This window comes from Rhipicephalus sanguineus, chromosome 9, assembly GCF_013339695.2.
Source record: "Rhipicephalus sanguineus isolate Rsan-2018 chromosome 9, BIME_Rsan_1.4, whole genome shotgun sequence".
Classification (NCBI taxonomy): Eukaryota; Metazoa; Arthropoda; class Arachnida; order Ixodida; family Ixodidae; genus Rhipicephalus; species Rhipicephalus sanguineus.
Window position 1 is genome coordinate 95,288,642 of NC_051184.2, and position 16,002 is coordinate 95,304,643.

General features: G+C 47.9%; 1 protein-coding gene across 1 annotated transcript in view; it reads left to right on the plus strand.

Annotated features, from left to right (window-relative positions):
* LOC119405747 (asparagine synthetase domain-containing protein 1) overlaps positions 1 to 16,002 on the plus strand; it is a 69,677-nt gene that overhangs the window by 8,650 nt on the left and 45,025 nt on the right. The window contains exons 3-5 of the mRNA XM_037672582.2: positions 208 to 345; positions 1,738 to 1,854; positions 9,700 to 9,975. Coding sequence (XP_037528510.1) covers positions 208 to 345; positions 1,738 to 1,854; positions 9,700 to 9,975 — 531 coding nt within the window. The remainder of the gene's footprint in view (positions 1 to 207; positions 346 to 1,737; positions 1,855 to 9,699; positions 9,976 to 16,002) is intronic.

Consider the following 16,002-nt stretch of genomic DNA (forward strand, 5'->3'; position numbering starts at 1 on the left):
AGTTTGCTACGTTGGTGAGGAACACTATGGCAGTCCTTTTATGCGTAGATGTTGAAGAGTGAGGAGGCAATGGGAAATTATGCTAGTTTAAGATGGGTATATGGGCTTATTGTGTGGCACTTTGTTTGGACCTCTTGAGCTACTGTATGCTATCTTAGTGGCGAGCAGTAGCCACCAGCACAACTCACGAAAGCTGTGTTTCTGTAGACGCGGTCTTTACAGGTCCCAGACAAGGAGTGTGACACCAACGTCCTTCTTCACCGACTGTCACAGTGCACCTGCGATTCTGATTTGCTCAACACCATGTCGCGCATAGAAGGACCATGGGCATTCGTCTACTTTAAGGTACAGATACTCATTAGATCACTTCATATTTTTTTAAAAAACAATCTTTGGCTCATTTATTAGGTGCATTGCAAAAGATTAGTGGGTAGGCTCCTGCCTTGCATCGTTTAGTACAGCTGCAGTGGCAAACAAATGTTTCACACCCTCACTCAACATAGCTTTGTTAACTGTTGGTCGAGGTAGTAGTATTCTTTAGTGAGTTTTAGTATTCTCTACGTAGCGCCCGTAACGACGTTGCTTACACAAGAACGCCAAATTTGGCACAGAGCACATGAGCAGAAGTTCTGTGCACATGATATATGTTAAACGTGGTGTTCTGAAATGCCAATATAGACGCTACGTATGCAGCACCAAAACTCACTATTGACTTGTTCAGCTGCGGCATTTGTCAGCAGCATGGTGGTGGCCTTTCTTTCCTGTCCGTGTCCCCATTGTGCACTGGTTTTGTCGACGATGTAAAATCAAGAAGTCCAAGTTTTGAATATCCACAATGGCTGATTCTCCATGTGTTTGGTAAATACAAATGTGAGGTGCCCATGGATCACCTCTCTTGCCACTGTTTCTGATTTGACAAATGCTGCTGGACACTCAAGCATGCCTTGAGCAGACTTAATGATTGGCTTGTCAGGCCAGACAGCCACATGGGCAACTTGAAGACAGTCAACTTATGTAGTTGTCTGTAGTTGCGCTGCACTGTGCAGAAGATTGGTGAACCAGCTGCACTTGTATTTCTCTTTCTCTCTTTTCGGGATCAGGAATTGCCATCGGGATAAGAATTGCAATGTCGCACCCAAAGTTTTGGAATTAGCCGGGCTAGTGCAGATCGCTGCTTCAGATTATTCATTCAAATTTACATAAAAAATTATGGAACTGCAGAAAACTCTTCAAATTAAGTGGGATTTTGAAATAATCAAGTTCGAATTAATGAGGTTTTACTGTATAATCATATTGTGAGAGTTTTGTGCATAGTGATTTATACTTTCAAACAGAACGACGGTGAACTTGGAATTGGTAAACTTGGATGTTATGAGAGCAGAACTCGATGCAACAATATATATCTTAGAGCTTGGAGCTTTTTAAAAAAGAAATGCTTCAAATAGAGTCCAACCAAACATTGCGCAGGCCTGCTTGGGTAGTTTACCAATGCCAGATTTGGCATTGTATTGGCAGTTATTTGTATTAAGGGAGTTCTTTTGTTGCTGCTGTTGGTGTGTGTATGAGCATGTGAATGTTGCTGTGATCAGCTTTTGTTTCACCTGTTCAGAAGTAAACGTAAACTTTTTTTCTTTTTTAACTGAACCTGTTGGTGTAATTCAGCAAGTAAATCCATTACGTGTTTGTGCATACCCTTGCAACAACAAAAAAAATTGTTTTTCTTGCATTTTACTTCAGAGCGACAAGCAGCAGATTTGGTTCGGACGTGATGTTTTTGGACGTCGAAGTCTACTGTTCCGGATCTGTGGCAACGGCCTCGCTCTTGCATCTGTTGTGCACGCACTGCAAGATGAGGTATGACCACCGGAATGTCATGCAAAATCAGTTTCTTTTTTATCATCCTTTGTTTCGTGCATTGTGTCTCTTTTCATTAACATAAAAACATACTTTTGAAACGGGGAGTAGTCAAACAGACCATCCTTTTGGTTGTGCAGTACTAGCAGTGATGTACAGAGTACGTGAAGATGTGATGTTTTGTGGGTATTTAAACTTGTTAGCATTTGGCTATATATATAGGGCAAATAGCATAAAGACATTCATTTTTAAGTTTACTTCATTTTTACGGCTGCACAGCCCACGTGCACGCAGAGACTTTTCTGTGACAAGCCTTACTCTGTGGTGTTTGGGAATTCCTGAATCTCCTGGACTTTTTTATTGATCAGTTGAATGGTTGAGTGAATGATTTATATTTACGTTTGGTACAGGTGATAAGCTTCGCTCTTTCTAGCTATTTACAACTACGGAATCTCCCATTCTCTACTTTCCTATTCATGACATTTCGCGTAAAACAGATGTTTTCCATTATTGTGCATTGCAAATAAACAAAGTAAAAGTGATTGATTGGCTGTTACAGTACTATAAGACAGAACCAAAAAGACGTATGTCTCCTATATCAGGGTTAGCCTGTATGCAAACTTATCAGTCGCATTACTCACATCATTATCAATTGCGTTGGATACTTCCACTCGAGAACTAATTATGGACTACAAAGAATTACCTATCAGCTACCATCACAATTAAATAAACTCCATTTTGCATGCATTGAAGTCACAGACAGTACACTTGCTCAGCTCTGCGAATTCCTCATTAACTTTTCAAACACTTAAGAGTACCTCATTAGCGTTATCCCCATGTGTGCACCAACTAATCTGTTTGCATTGTGAAGAAGAAGACGCGTCGCCGGTCAGCAGTATCGCCAACGCTCGCCTCACGCTGCTTGTCGCTGGCATCTTTCTGGACGGTCCTCTGCCCCGACTCGCTGTGTTTGGTCAGAGCGTCACCACAGGAACGCACCGCCAATGAACCTCTTCTCAATTGGTGGAGGGTGCTGAGGGTCCCCGTCAACTGAACCTGGAGCTGCGAAGCAGAACACTTCCGCCCGTCATGACAACCAACGTCGACCAACCGGCCCCGTCCGCCCAGTCCGGCAGCGGCACCGGAGTTCCTCGGCTGAGGGACCCCAAGGTTTTCAGCGGTGCCGGTGAGACCGACGTAGAAGACTGGTTCACAAACTACGAACTGGTGAGCGCGCACAACAAGTGGGATGACGCCGACAAGTTGACCCACGTCGTGTTTTACCTCACTGACGTTGCCGAAATGTGGTATCACAACCACAAAAGCGACATCCCGACATGGTCAGTATTCAAGACGTCTTTCGCTGAAGTGTTTGGCCGACCCGCTGTCCGTAAATTCCGCGCCGAACAACGCTTGCGCACACGAGCACAGAAGCCGTCCGAAACGTTCACAAGTTACATTGAAGACATCATCGATCTTTGTAACCGTGTCAACCCCGCCATGCCTGAGTCGGACAAGATTCAGCACATCCTCAAAGGGATCGACGATGGCGCATTTCAGATGCTCCTGGCCAGGAATCCTCGCACAGTTTCGGAAGTCGTCACTTTATGCCAAAGTTATGACGAGTTGAGGAAGCAGCGCGCCCTGACTCGGCCATTTTCATCGCACGCCGACTCGCTCTCGAGTCTTGGTACTGTTCCCGAGCACTCGCCGACGCTTCAGGAGATCAAGGACTTCGTGCGCGAAGAAGTTGCTCGTCAACTTTCCTTGGTCCCCTTCACACAGGAGCCGCCCTCTCGTCTGCCGCCAACGCTCCGCACTGTTATTGCCGAAGAGGTCGCTCAAGCCGTTCCCGTCGCTCACCATCAGCAGTCCGTGGCCGCGCCTCTTACATATGCGCCGGTTATGCAGCCCGTAGCCTCACCTATTACGTATGCCCAGGTGGTGCGTAGGCCTCCCCAGCAGCCTTACCCACCTATGCAGCAATATGCCCACCGATCTGCACCTCTTCCTACATCTTGGGCCGAGCCGCGAGTCAGCACTTCTTGGAGGACTCCTGATAATCGCCCCATTTGCTACGCCTGCGGTACTCCAGGGCACGTTGCTCGATATTGTCGCCGTCACTTTCAAACATCCAGCGACGCTACCCGGCCGTTCCAATACGGCGCTCATCCCATGCGCCCATCTCCTACCGGACCCTCACCGTCGGATGCTTACACTGACCACCCTGACTTTCCGCCGCGCCGCTCACCATCTCCTCGACGGCGATCGCTCTCCCCAATGCGTCGCCGACCCGGACCCTCGAACCAGGAAAACTAAACGCCGCAGTTCAAGAGGCAAGAACTGCGCCATCTTCGAACTGCCCAAGTCCTCGCACTTCCCCTGCTAACGTAGTCGCCGTATCTGTCGATGGTTTTCCTTCATTTGCCCTTGTAGACACCGGCGCAGCCGTTTCTGTTATAGCCGCCAAGCTCTGCCGTTCACTACGCAAAGTGACCACGCCGCTCTCTGGACTGTCGCTGCGCACGGCCAGCGCACAGCACATCACACCTCTCGCATCCTGTACTGCCCGCGTATTCATACAAGGCACTATGTACGTCGTGGAGTTTATTGTTCTTTCTGCCTGCTCGCACGACGTCATCCTCGGGTGGGATTTTCTGTCACGTCACAATGCCGTCATCGACTGCGCACGCGCTGAAGTTGAATTTTCGCCGCTGTGTGCAGAGCCATTCCACGACGCTCTTGTTCAGCTGCCTAAACTCGTCGTGCGCGAGGACACCGACATTCCGCCTGCCTCTCTTGCCGTTGTCCCTGTCTTTTGCGGTGGCCTCAACGATGCTACGGTCTTGTTCACACCTTCCGACACCTTCATGAGTCGCAGAGCCGTCCCACTGCCTTTTGCCGCTCTTGACATCGCTGCCGGCCACAGCAATATTTTTGTCTACAATTCCCTCTCCGCACCGGTTACGTTGCTTGTCGGCGAATGTCTCGGTCGCGTGGAAGAGCTTGACCCTTCGTTCTTTCTGAACGTGCCAGACGAATCGTGTCATACTGACTCGAGCGACCTTCTTGCCCTTTCAACACAGGAGGGCTCGTCGAGTGAAATATTCACGAGTTCAATCGCTGATACCCTGACTGCCGAAGAACGCGCCGCGCTTCTTCGACTTCTCCAACACTTCACGACTTCGTTCGATGTTTCTCAGCCGCAGTTGGGCCGCACGTCGGAAGTCCACCACTACATTGACACCGGTTCGCACCAGCCGTTGCGTCAAAGACCGTACCGCGTCTCTGCTGCAGAGCGTCGCGTCATCAACGACCAGGTCGAAGATATGCTACGCCGTGGCGTTATTCAACCATCCCACAGTCCTTGGGCATCTCCTGTCGTGCTAGTTCGCAAGAAGGACGGGTCTATTCGTTTTTGCGTCGACTACCGTCGCTTAAATAAGGTGACGCGGAAAGACGTCTATCCTTTGCCGCGCATCGACGACGCCCTTGACAGCCTTCAAGGAGCAGAATTCTTCTCGTCCTTAGACTTACGTTCTGGCTACTGGCAGGTTCTGATGGCTGAAGCTGATCGCGAGAAAACTGCATTTATTACACCTGACGGGCTGTACGAATTTAACGTGATGCCTTTTGGCCTTTGCAACGCACCTGCCACGTTTGAACGACTCATGGACAACACATTGCGTGGCCTCAAGTGGTCTATGTGTTTATGCTACCTCGACGATATTGTCGTTTTCTCTCCCGATTTTCCTACCCATCTACATCGGCTCAGACAGGTTTTGACGTGTTTAACCAACGCTGGACTGCAGCTCAACCTTAAGAAGTGCCGCTTCGCCGCGCGGGAGCTGACCATCTTAGGCCACATAGTATCTAAGCACGGTGTTCTACCCGACCCTGCGAAACTTCGTGCCGTCGCCGAGTTCCCGAAGCCTGTTACCATCAAAGAGCTTCGAAGTTTTGTCGGACTATGCTCCTACTTCCGGCGCTTCGTCCGAAATTTCGCGTCCATCATGTCGCCGTTGACCCGGCTCCTACGCGGCGACACAGACCTCTCCTCCTGGTCTCCTGAGTGCGACGTCGCGTTTGCTACGCTCCGTCGTCTGCTCACTTCTCCTCCCATCCTTCGCCATTTCGACCCAACAGCTGCAACTGAAGTGCATACAGACGCTAGTGGGGTCGGTCTTGGCGCTGTCCTCGCCCAACGTAAGCCCGGCTACTCCGAATACGTCGTCGCCTATGCGAGTCGCACGCTGACAAAAGCAGAGACCAATTACAGCGTCACTGAAAAGGAGTGCTTAGCTCTAGTATGGGCGCTTACCAAGTTCCGCCCGTATTTGTACGGTCGCCCGTTCGACCTGGTAACGGATCACCATGCCCTTTGTTGGCTCGCCACGTTGAAAGATCCGTCTGGCCGACTAGCCCGTTGGGCACTCCGAATTCAGGAGTACGATATTCGCGTCATCTATCGCAGCGGACGCAAGCACTCTGACGCGGACGCCTTGTCTCGTTCGCCTCTACCTCCAGACTCGGCCTGCGCAACGAACTGCACACACTCAGTCACATCTCTCGACATTGACTCCGTAGCTACTGAACAACGCCGTGACCCATGGATCGCTTCTCTTTTCGGCTATCTTTCGGGAGCCTCGACCACTCCTGCATCCCGATCTCTCCGCCGCCAAGCTGCCCATTTCGCCATTCGTGATCGGCTGCTACACCGACGGAACTACGCTCCCGCAGGCCGTAAATGGCTCTTGGTAATTCCCCGAAGCTTAAGATCACAAATATGTGCTGCCTTCCACGAAGATCCACAATGTGGCCATGCCGGAGTTTTCAAAACCTATGAACGTATTCGCCATCGCTACTACTGGCGCGGCATGTACAACTTTGTACGAAAATTTGTTCAGTGCTGCCCCGACTGTCAGCGTCGCAAATCACCGCCTTCACGCGCGTCTGGAGCCTTGCAGCCACTTCCGTGCCCTGCCAACCCCTTCGACCGCGTCGGCATAGATCTCTACGGCCCACTTCCAATGACACCGGATGGCAATCGGTGGATCATAGTCGCTGTGGACCATTTGACACGCTACGCCGAAACTGCTGCTCTGCCAAGTGCCACTGCGCGGGACGTAGCGTCTTTCGTCCTACGCCGATTCATCCTTCGACATGGCGCACCTCGGGAACTCCTTAGTGACAGAGGTCGAGCCTTCCTCTCGGAAGTCGTCGAAGCTCTGCTTTCCGAATGCCACGTTGTTCATCGACGGACCACGGCATACCACCCGCAGACTAACGGGCTCACCGAACGATTCAACCGCACCCTCGGTGACATGCTCGCGATGTACGTGACATCTGATCATGGTAACTGGGACCGCGTTCTTCCCTTCATAACGTTCGCATACAACACCGCGACACAGGCTACCACGGGATTCTCACCTTTCTTCCTCCTGTATGGCCGCGAACCTTCGCACACCATCGACACTCTCCTACCATATCGTCCGGACGCTTCCGAATGCCCACCTGTGTCCGAAGCTGCCCGACAAGCGGAAGAGTGCCGCCAACTCGCGCGCACCTTTACATCCCAAGAACAACAGCGCCAGAAGGAAAACAACGCCGACTCACTTCCAAGTCCCAGCTATTCCCCTGGATCTCTTGTATGGCTGGCTGTTCCGTACCAAGCTCCTGGGCTTTCCTCAAAGCTCGTCCCAAAGTACGAAGGGCCTTACCGTGTTTTGGAGCAAACATCCCCGGTGAACTTTATCATTGAGCCAGTTTCCCCATCTGACGACATGCGCCGGCGTGGACGTGACCTCGTCCACGTGGCACGTCTCAAGCCATACCACAACCCTCTGCCTTCAGACTCCTAGGTCGCCAGGATGGCTCTTTTCCGGCGGGGGCGAATTGTGAAGAAGAAGACGCGTCGCCGGTCAGCAGTATCGCCAACGCTCGCCTCGCGCTGCTTGTCGCTGGCATCTTTCTGGACGGTTCTCTGCCCCGACTCGCTGTGTTTGGTCAGAGCGTCACCACAGGAACGCACCGCCAATAAACCTCTTCTCAGCATGTTCTTTTTTTTTGCCACTATCTTCTAGAAACATTTGTATAAAGCATTTAATTCATGGTTGTTATTTATGCTTTTTGCTGTTTCATATGTGTATAACCTGCATTGTTGCCATGCATAATCACTCCAATTAGTGAATATATGTGTAATTTGTGTAACTTGGGTCAGTTATTGTGATCATATTGTATATGCTAAGGGGCGATCAAAAAGTTTCGCAACTCGTATGTGAGGAATACTGCCAGACCTTAGAAAAAAATTTATTTTTGAACATAATCTCCCTGCACACTAATGCCCTTCTCTGATTTTTCCAAAAGGCTTTGAATACCCTGCTAAAAGAAAGCTTTCGTCCTGGTTGCCAAGCCATTCTGCGGAAGTTTGAAGCGAGTTCAAGTAATCAAACCTCGTTCCCTTGAGGTGTTTGTTCAAATTCGGAAATATATAAAAGTCACTGGGGGTCAGGTCGTCGCTGCAGAGTGGGTGGTCCAGCTGTTCGAAACCACACTCTCGAATGTCGGCCTGGGCAACACGAAACCTGTGAACTGGGGCATTGTGGTGCAGGAGTGGAACACCTCTTGTCGCTAATCCTCGGTGTTTTTCCACGATGGCTTCAAGCAGTTTTCAAAGAACGTTGGCGTAGTATTGTCCTGTAACTGTCCTACTGTTTTCATGATACTCAATGAGCAGGATCCCCTTTGCGTCCCAGAAAAGTGTCACCAACACTTTCATCCCTGAGCGTTGCGTCTTGAACTTTTTCGGGGGAGGGGACCCCAGATGCATCCATTGCATAGACTGGTGTTCTGTTTCTGGGTCCCAGTGATACAGCCACTTCTTCTCTTCAGTCACAAGGCGGGAGAGAAAATCTGGGACGCTTGGATAGAGGTGCAAAAGAATCCCTTGATGAATGAACCTGGTGGTGTCCATCTTGTGTTGAGAGGTTCCGTGGCATCGGTCACGCCGAGACCTCGGAACATACCCAAAACATCGTCGATGATCATAAAAGCACTGCCATAAGAAATGTTCAATTCTCCAGCAACTTTGGACACCTTGATTCAGCGATTATTCATGATAAGACTGTCTGCAGAGGCTGAATTGCCCAAATCAGTTGAAGTGGTCGGCCGCCCTGACATTGGCTCATCTTCCACGTGCACATGGCCATGCTTAAACTCATTGAACCACGGTGTCACTGTAGCATATGAAGGACATTCGCCGCTGCCTTACACATTCACCATCCTACAGTGGATTTCTCTGGGGGAACTTTCTTCTTTGCACAGCAATTCGATAATGCTCCGGTACTCAAGCTTGAAATTGTGGGAGGACGCCATGTTTTACTGACTGATGCAGACCAAATAACGAACTGGAAGGTTTGATATTCAGACCATGCTCAGCTGTAGAGATGACGTAAACAAAATGTTGTGAGAGATGAATGTGAGATATTTGGTTATAGCCAAGTTGCAAAACTTTTTGATCACTCCTCGTATGTGTTCTGCCGCCACCACCACATCTGCGTGATGTAGATGGGGGGCGGGGGGGCTTAGTCAAGTGGTTAGTCTTTTTTTTTTCTTGCCCCCTCCATCAACATTGCACTGTATTGGCGGAAGTAAATTATTATTGTTATTATTATTATTGTCTGGTTGATGTCAAGCACGAGTTTAAAAAATTCACTTCAGTCAAGTAATAGGAGGTGCTTACTGTAGACTGATATGCAAATGTAAACTTGCCCCCCAGGGCAAGTTCTTTTGAGTTTCTTGAGCTTACTTGAGTTCTCTTGATTGCAACAAACACCTTCTTCGCAGATCTGGAGAGAGCTACCAGCGGACGGCATCTACTGCCTCAACCTGAATCAGAGCGCGTCCCGGGGCAGCATGTTCGGGGGAATCGCGGCCCTGCGCCTATTCCCGTGGCACCGGCTACCCGCGGGTGACCTCTTCGAGCCTGGCTCACTACATTCCCACCCCCTCAAGCCGATCCTGGTGTGCTCCGTTGATCCCTGGATCAGCAGTCCTCTGAACAAGGAGCTTGGCAGTGGGCCACCGCCCATGCCGCCCCTTGGACGGGACTTCTTCAGGAAGGCACGTTTTTGCTTGTTCTGTGTCTTTGCAAGACAGTGAATTGGTTGATGTTCATTTCAGCGTATGATGCATACCATGTTTACCTGGCTTCAATGTGCACCCAATTGCTGCGGGCTTAAAGTGAAACAATGAATATCCAACTGAATGTAAAAGAAGGGCAATTTTTTTTTGATGGACTCATTTCATTGTTAGACACAACCAAGTGAATTCCTACAGACAGTCAGGCCAGGGGAAGCATTGGGGACCTTAACTGTTGTCTTTAACTGTAGTGTAGTAATTGTGATGTAAGTTGAAATGAATTAAAGCGGAAGAGAAATAACCTTTTCCATCGCCAGCCACTATTTTCGAATTATGTGTCCAGTGCTCTACCTGTTGAGCTATGGCGAAAGGCGCTTCCCCATCCACTTGGTTGGGTATTTCTGTACATGCAATCCCTGGGAGTGTTAGCCAGCGCCGCTGGTAGCCAAGAAGGTGAGTGTGGAACACTCCTTTTGCCAGAGGGTGTCACGTGGTACGGGATCATTGTGCGAGGTGGTAGCTGATCCTGGTCTCTTGCATGCTAACCTAAGGCATTAATTCTGCCGGGGTGAGGCTCTTGCTGTGAAATTACAGTTAAAGACAACAATTGACGTCCTCTGTGCTTTCCCTGGCCTAATTGTCCATTGAAATTCGAGACACTACCATTTCATGAAAGAACACATCATGTCCCACCCCCTTGTTCGTTTTAAAGGGCCAGTAACCAACCCCAATGTCCTAAACTTGTTATGAAAAGATAACTGCATCTTTTTATGATGTAAACATGCTGCTGCAAGAATTTTGCGAATGAGTGCTGTAATAAGGAAATTACAGGGTGTAGAAGAACCCTTTCGTGGCCACTTTGGCTGGTTTAGGTTTCCTGCTCGGTCTCCCTGTCTTTCTAGGCCCTGAAAAAGGGGGCAGGCATAGCCCGTCGTTGTGATTACACCCACTTTGCCAACGCAGCGCGACATCAGCAATTTACTTCATCGGTGCGCAGCCAATGAGCGAGCAAGGCTTTCTCCACATGTTGCTTGCATCACTTACTCACAGGCGGTGCGGTGAGTAACACTTTCAATAGAGAGTGAACTTCTTAGGTCACACTACGAGTTGTAGTGTTTTATTGCCAGTCATCGCTGCAGTGTGAAATTTCTCATCGAATTGGCCAGCTGATACACGAAAAAGGAAGAGTGAACAAAAACAGTAGATAGTAGCCGCTCCACAAGTGGACACCTTTGCTAATTACAAAAGAAGACTGGGATTGGCTTGGCATACTGCGAGAGAGAAGGCTTTTTACGGTTGTGTGGGGCTTGCTGTCGGTGCCCTTTGCGAGGCAAGGCATACCACCTTGAGATGATGCAATCATAATGAAAGCCTCTTTGGTAGTGCTTGGGATATCAGATTGCAGATAATGGTACGGGCTCCTGCCTATAACATCTGATAGCTGTCGTGACATCATGCAGCCATGATGGCTTTGGACGTGGAACCTCTGTGAGCCCTAACCGCCACTATGTTCAACAGTTATGGGGCATTGATGGAATGTTCAGAGTATAGTGAACTAGAATATACTCTAGTGGCACGACCGGCCGGGCTCCCGCGTCCTCTTTTTACATGGGTGCCGCGAGATGGCGCCACTGCTACATTTCCTAGCAGCTTTGGCTGCGTTGTCGGGCCGTCACAGGCCCCTTGAGAGTTGCAGCTGCGGTTAATTCTGATGCGTGTGTTTGCTTTCTGTTTCTTGCAAACACCAAACAGCCAGCTTGCTCACTGCATGGCTCAGCAGCTTTATTTTGGCCAAGTACACATATCTTTTTCATATTTACGCACGCGCTCAGAACATTCGCTACACAGCGAACGCTCATTATGTGCATACGGCCCTATTTCATTATAACTGTGGTGCAGGCTTATCATATAGGAGCTCATAGTAGGGAACACAGTGCTCATATCGAAAATAAAAAAAAGACACCTCTTTAATAATTGTGATGATTAAAAGATGACTAAAAGATTACAGCTAGGATATATGCAGGAGGAGGTCCCGAACTCAAAGACTGGAATGGGACATCATTTTCAAACTATACGTAAAAACTATGCTACAGCAATGTATATACGCCGAGTACAAAAAACAATAGCTGGTTTTTAGCATGAATAATATAATTAAGGAATATAAAATGTGCAAATAATAAAGATACAGGAAGCGTTGCGCGATAGTGAAGATTTATAAACAGTGGCGTGAAGTACAAAGGATAACTTGAAAATGCATATGCATGATGCATAAAATAACAGCATAAATCACGTGGCATACATATACTGGAAAGGTCATTTCCATGACAAGGATTGTAAACAACAATATAAAGTGTAGGGATGGGCGAATATCCGGGCATTTCGAATATTCGAACGAATATTACAGTATTCGAATTTGCTTCGATACGAATTTAGTATATTCGAAATGAAGGAATATATGTATACATTTGACTGCACATATCTCCCTGTAAAGGCGGTTTCACTGCGGCTTCTGGTTGCTGTGCCGTGAAACAACCCCTCCAGGAGAAATCTGCACTGCCACGAAGCCACACTTCAAAGTTAAATGTACATATTTTTTTAAGTTTAAAAGTGTGTTATACGGGCTTATATGCGCTAAGTATAGTAATTTTTAAATTGTAACATATTGCACCACTTATAACCCTACTGCTATTCAAATCTTGATACTATTTAAGGCTGCTTCCACTTCATTTTGAACCAAAAATATGACATTCACTCATACCTAGTTCCAATCCTTAAAAATATTGTGCAAAGGTCATGACAAAAATGCTCATTTTTCTTAATAATATGCGGTAAATACTATTCGCTTCGGATTCGCTTCGAACCTCAAATTCACAATTCACCCATCCCTAATACAGTGATACCTCGGTGATACGAATCTCACGGGACCACCAAAAATATTCGTATCATCCGAAATTCGTATCACCAGAAAGCATTGAAAAGTAGCATGCGACAAGAGAAAGCTGGCGTACATTTCATTTATTGTTTTTCAGGGCTGCAGCAACGTCAGGAAGAACCCTGAATGATTGCCAGTTAAGTTTTTAGATGTCGGCAATCATACCAGCACTCTTAAATATACGGCCTGTACGCGCGTATTTAATTAATGAACCAGGTGCGTTGTGATCCGCGACAGCAGTAGCCCCTTCCAAATTTTAGTATGCTTTTTTGCATGACACCGGAGTACTGCAGCGAAAGTAACAAAAGAAACGCTTTGACGCAATAGATCAAGGTCACAAAATTACAGAACCACGGTTCTGTGTTATGATTTTGTTATTGCGGAGGTGTTGGGGATGTTTTTTGGGAGATTGACAGCTGTTCCCGCACAAGTGCGACCTCAACGGTCGCGCATGTTGACGTTGTGAGGCCTGACTCCTTCGCCAAGACCGTCCTCGCCTTCTTTCAGTCCTCGTCCACCTTTCATAGGATGTCTGATGCACGAGGCAGGCACGTGTGAACACAGTACAGCGACAGCAGCTCGCGTCGACGCGTTAAAAAAAAAAGCATGGCGCTGACGTCCTCTGTAACATAAACGCGAATGCACATGGAGGCACATAAGAGCCTCAAAGACTCGCGCACACACTGTTGGAGGCCGTGACGCGTCTCTGAAGGTTTATTGTGACCGTAAGAGAAGTGTTTTTCTTACACCATGATTCTGACGATTTGGCGGTGCGGCGTGCATGCCCACGCTTGCGTTCCCGCGCTCGCATGTGCTTGGCGCGTACTTCGCGACAGCGCGGACAGCACCTCTTCGTACCTGGGTGGTAGCGTACGTTCGTATCAAACGTCGCTGGGTGAAAATCGGTTCGCAACAACCGTACTCCATTATATTGCAGGCCAATGGGCCTTGGCCGGGACCAACGAAAAATTCGTATCACCCCGAAATTCGTATGAGCTGTGATCGTATCACCGAGGTTTCACTGTAAAGTGTTACAAAACAAACAGGTTAAATCAGGCTAGAATAATTAGGACACTGAAAGTATAGTGATGAATATATGGGCTACATATTAGTATTGGACAAAAGATATTTTTTTGGCCAATGGTGTCGGCAGTGAGGTGCAAAAGGGGCACTTGCCCCCCCCGCAAGCCACACCAGCGCTTCCCCGATCCAACACGGGTTTCCACCCCCCATGACAAAATCCTTCCTACGTCTATGCTTTTAGGTGTTTCTTGAATTCGTGAATTATAAGTGCTTTGATGTCTACAAGAAATATTGTTCCAGAAAGTGACAGGGTAGAAATGGGTGCTCAGAAGAGAAATGAGATGAGAAATGGACGGATGCGACCAGGAGTGATAATGCAATAGCAACATTATTAGAACTCGCAAAAAGGGTACCTGCAGATCATTGGTGTCAAGAACAGCAAACCAGTCAGCGTAATAGATACAGCTTCTAACAATGATTTTTTATAGAGACCAGAGTGTAAGAGCTGGAATAAGAATAGTGGGCAGGTATGTAGTGCGTGCAATGACGGGGAAGTGGTCAGTAATGTCAATATGTAAAGACTCGTATACGTGAGATGGACAACAAAAGATTAGACAATGCATGATCGATTACAGTGCTGGAGCCACCAATAACTGAGCAAGCAGGGGTATTAAGAAGACATTCGTAACTAAAACCATGAAAACAAGATGAATAACTCACAGAGTTCAGGGATGAGTCCATTAATTTATGTATATAACCCATGCTTATAATATATTTTTTTGTTATCTGAAGATAACCTTGCCGTTATTTATTCGCGAGAAACATAAAAATCTGAACCTGAGGAAGAAAGTGATCGGCAGAAGCAACCAAACATTAAATTTCTGTTATCAATGTTGAGAAAGTTAGATTATATAAAATTCCAACCAAACTGATTCGCAGTTTTGAATATTTAACGTGAGGTCGTGTCTTTGTTTGAGCGGGATACATGACAAAATACAGACAGCTGTTCCACCATGGTCCGTGCGAGAAAATGCAACAGAACACTCTGGTACTTGTAAAGTAATCAAATTGTAGCCGCCGACGAAGTGATTTGCGAGATTCGGGCAGCCGCGCTGTACACGTGCCGCGCGCCCGCTCCACTGTGCCTAGGGAAAGGCGCAGTGGTGCCACGAGAAATCCTAGCAGCCGTTCGAGGCGTTTCGGACCACAAAGAGATGTGGCGCGGCCTGCCGGTCGTGCCACTAGAGTATATTCTAGTTCACTATAGTTCAAAGGCATGAAGTCTAGCAGGACACTTTTGGGTGGTACAAGAACCACGTATACAGTTAAGTCTCGTTATAATGAAATTGAAGGGGCACCACGATTTGCTCGTTGTAACCACTATTTCTTTATAGCCACAGCAGGCGTAATAGCAACTCGCTGCACAGTGGTACACAACAAGAAAACCGCATTCCAGAGATAAAAAGGAAAAGTCACACACCTATTTTTTTGAAGTTCAAAATACATACAGTAAAACCTCGTTAATTCAAAGTCACTGGGACTGTGAAAAACTTTCGAATTAAGCGGGATGCAAGGAACTTCGAATTACTGAAAATGATCAGAGGTGGTCGTTTGGCCTTCTAGTTTGCGGCTCCAAGGGTTGTTTTCAGCAATACCTGTTCCCATTTTTGCCGCAGTCCCGTGAAAACGGCGGGCCTCGCTGCTGTCAGCGCAAAAAAAAAGAAAATAAAAAAAAAGAAGTCTCGTGGTCAGCTGAAATGCGTGCCTGCGGAAAAAACGGCGTGCTTCACTGCAGCACAGTGGTGACACGCGGGCAGCATGTCACCTGCTCCTCGCAGCGTTAGCGCGTCATGGTGGGACCATTCGCCCATTCCTTCTGGTAAAATGAAGAATATGATAATGGCCAGTGTGACGGAATCCGCGATCTGTTCTGGCCGGAAAACATGATCATTGAAGTTTTCGAACTGAGTTTTCGAAGTAGCCGTTACAGGCAAGAACTCCGCCAGCAGTGCAAGTGCGCAAATTGCCGGAGCAACCGCCAGTCGGAGGTTCGC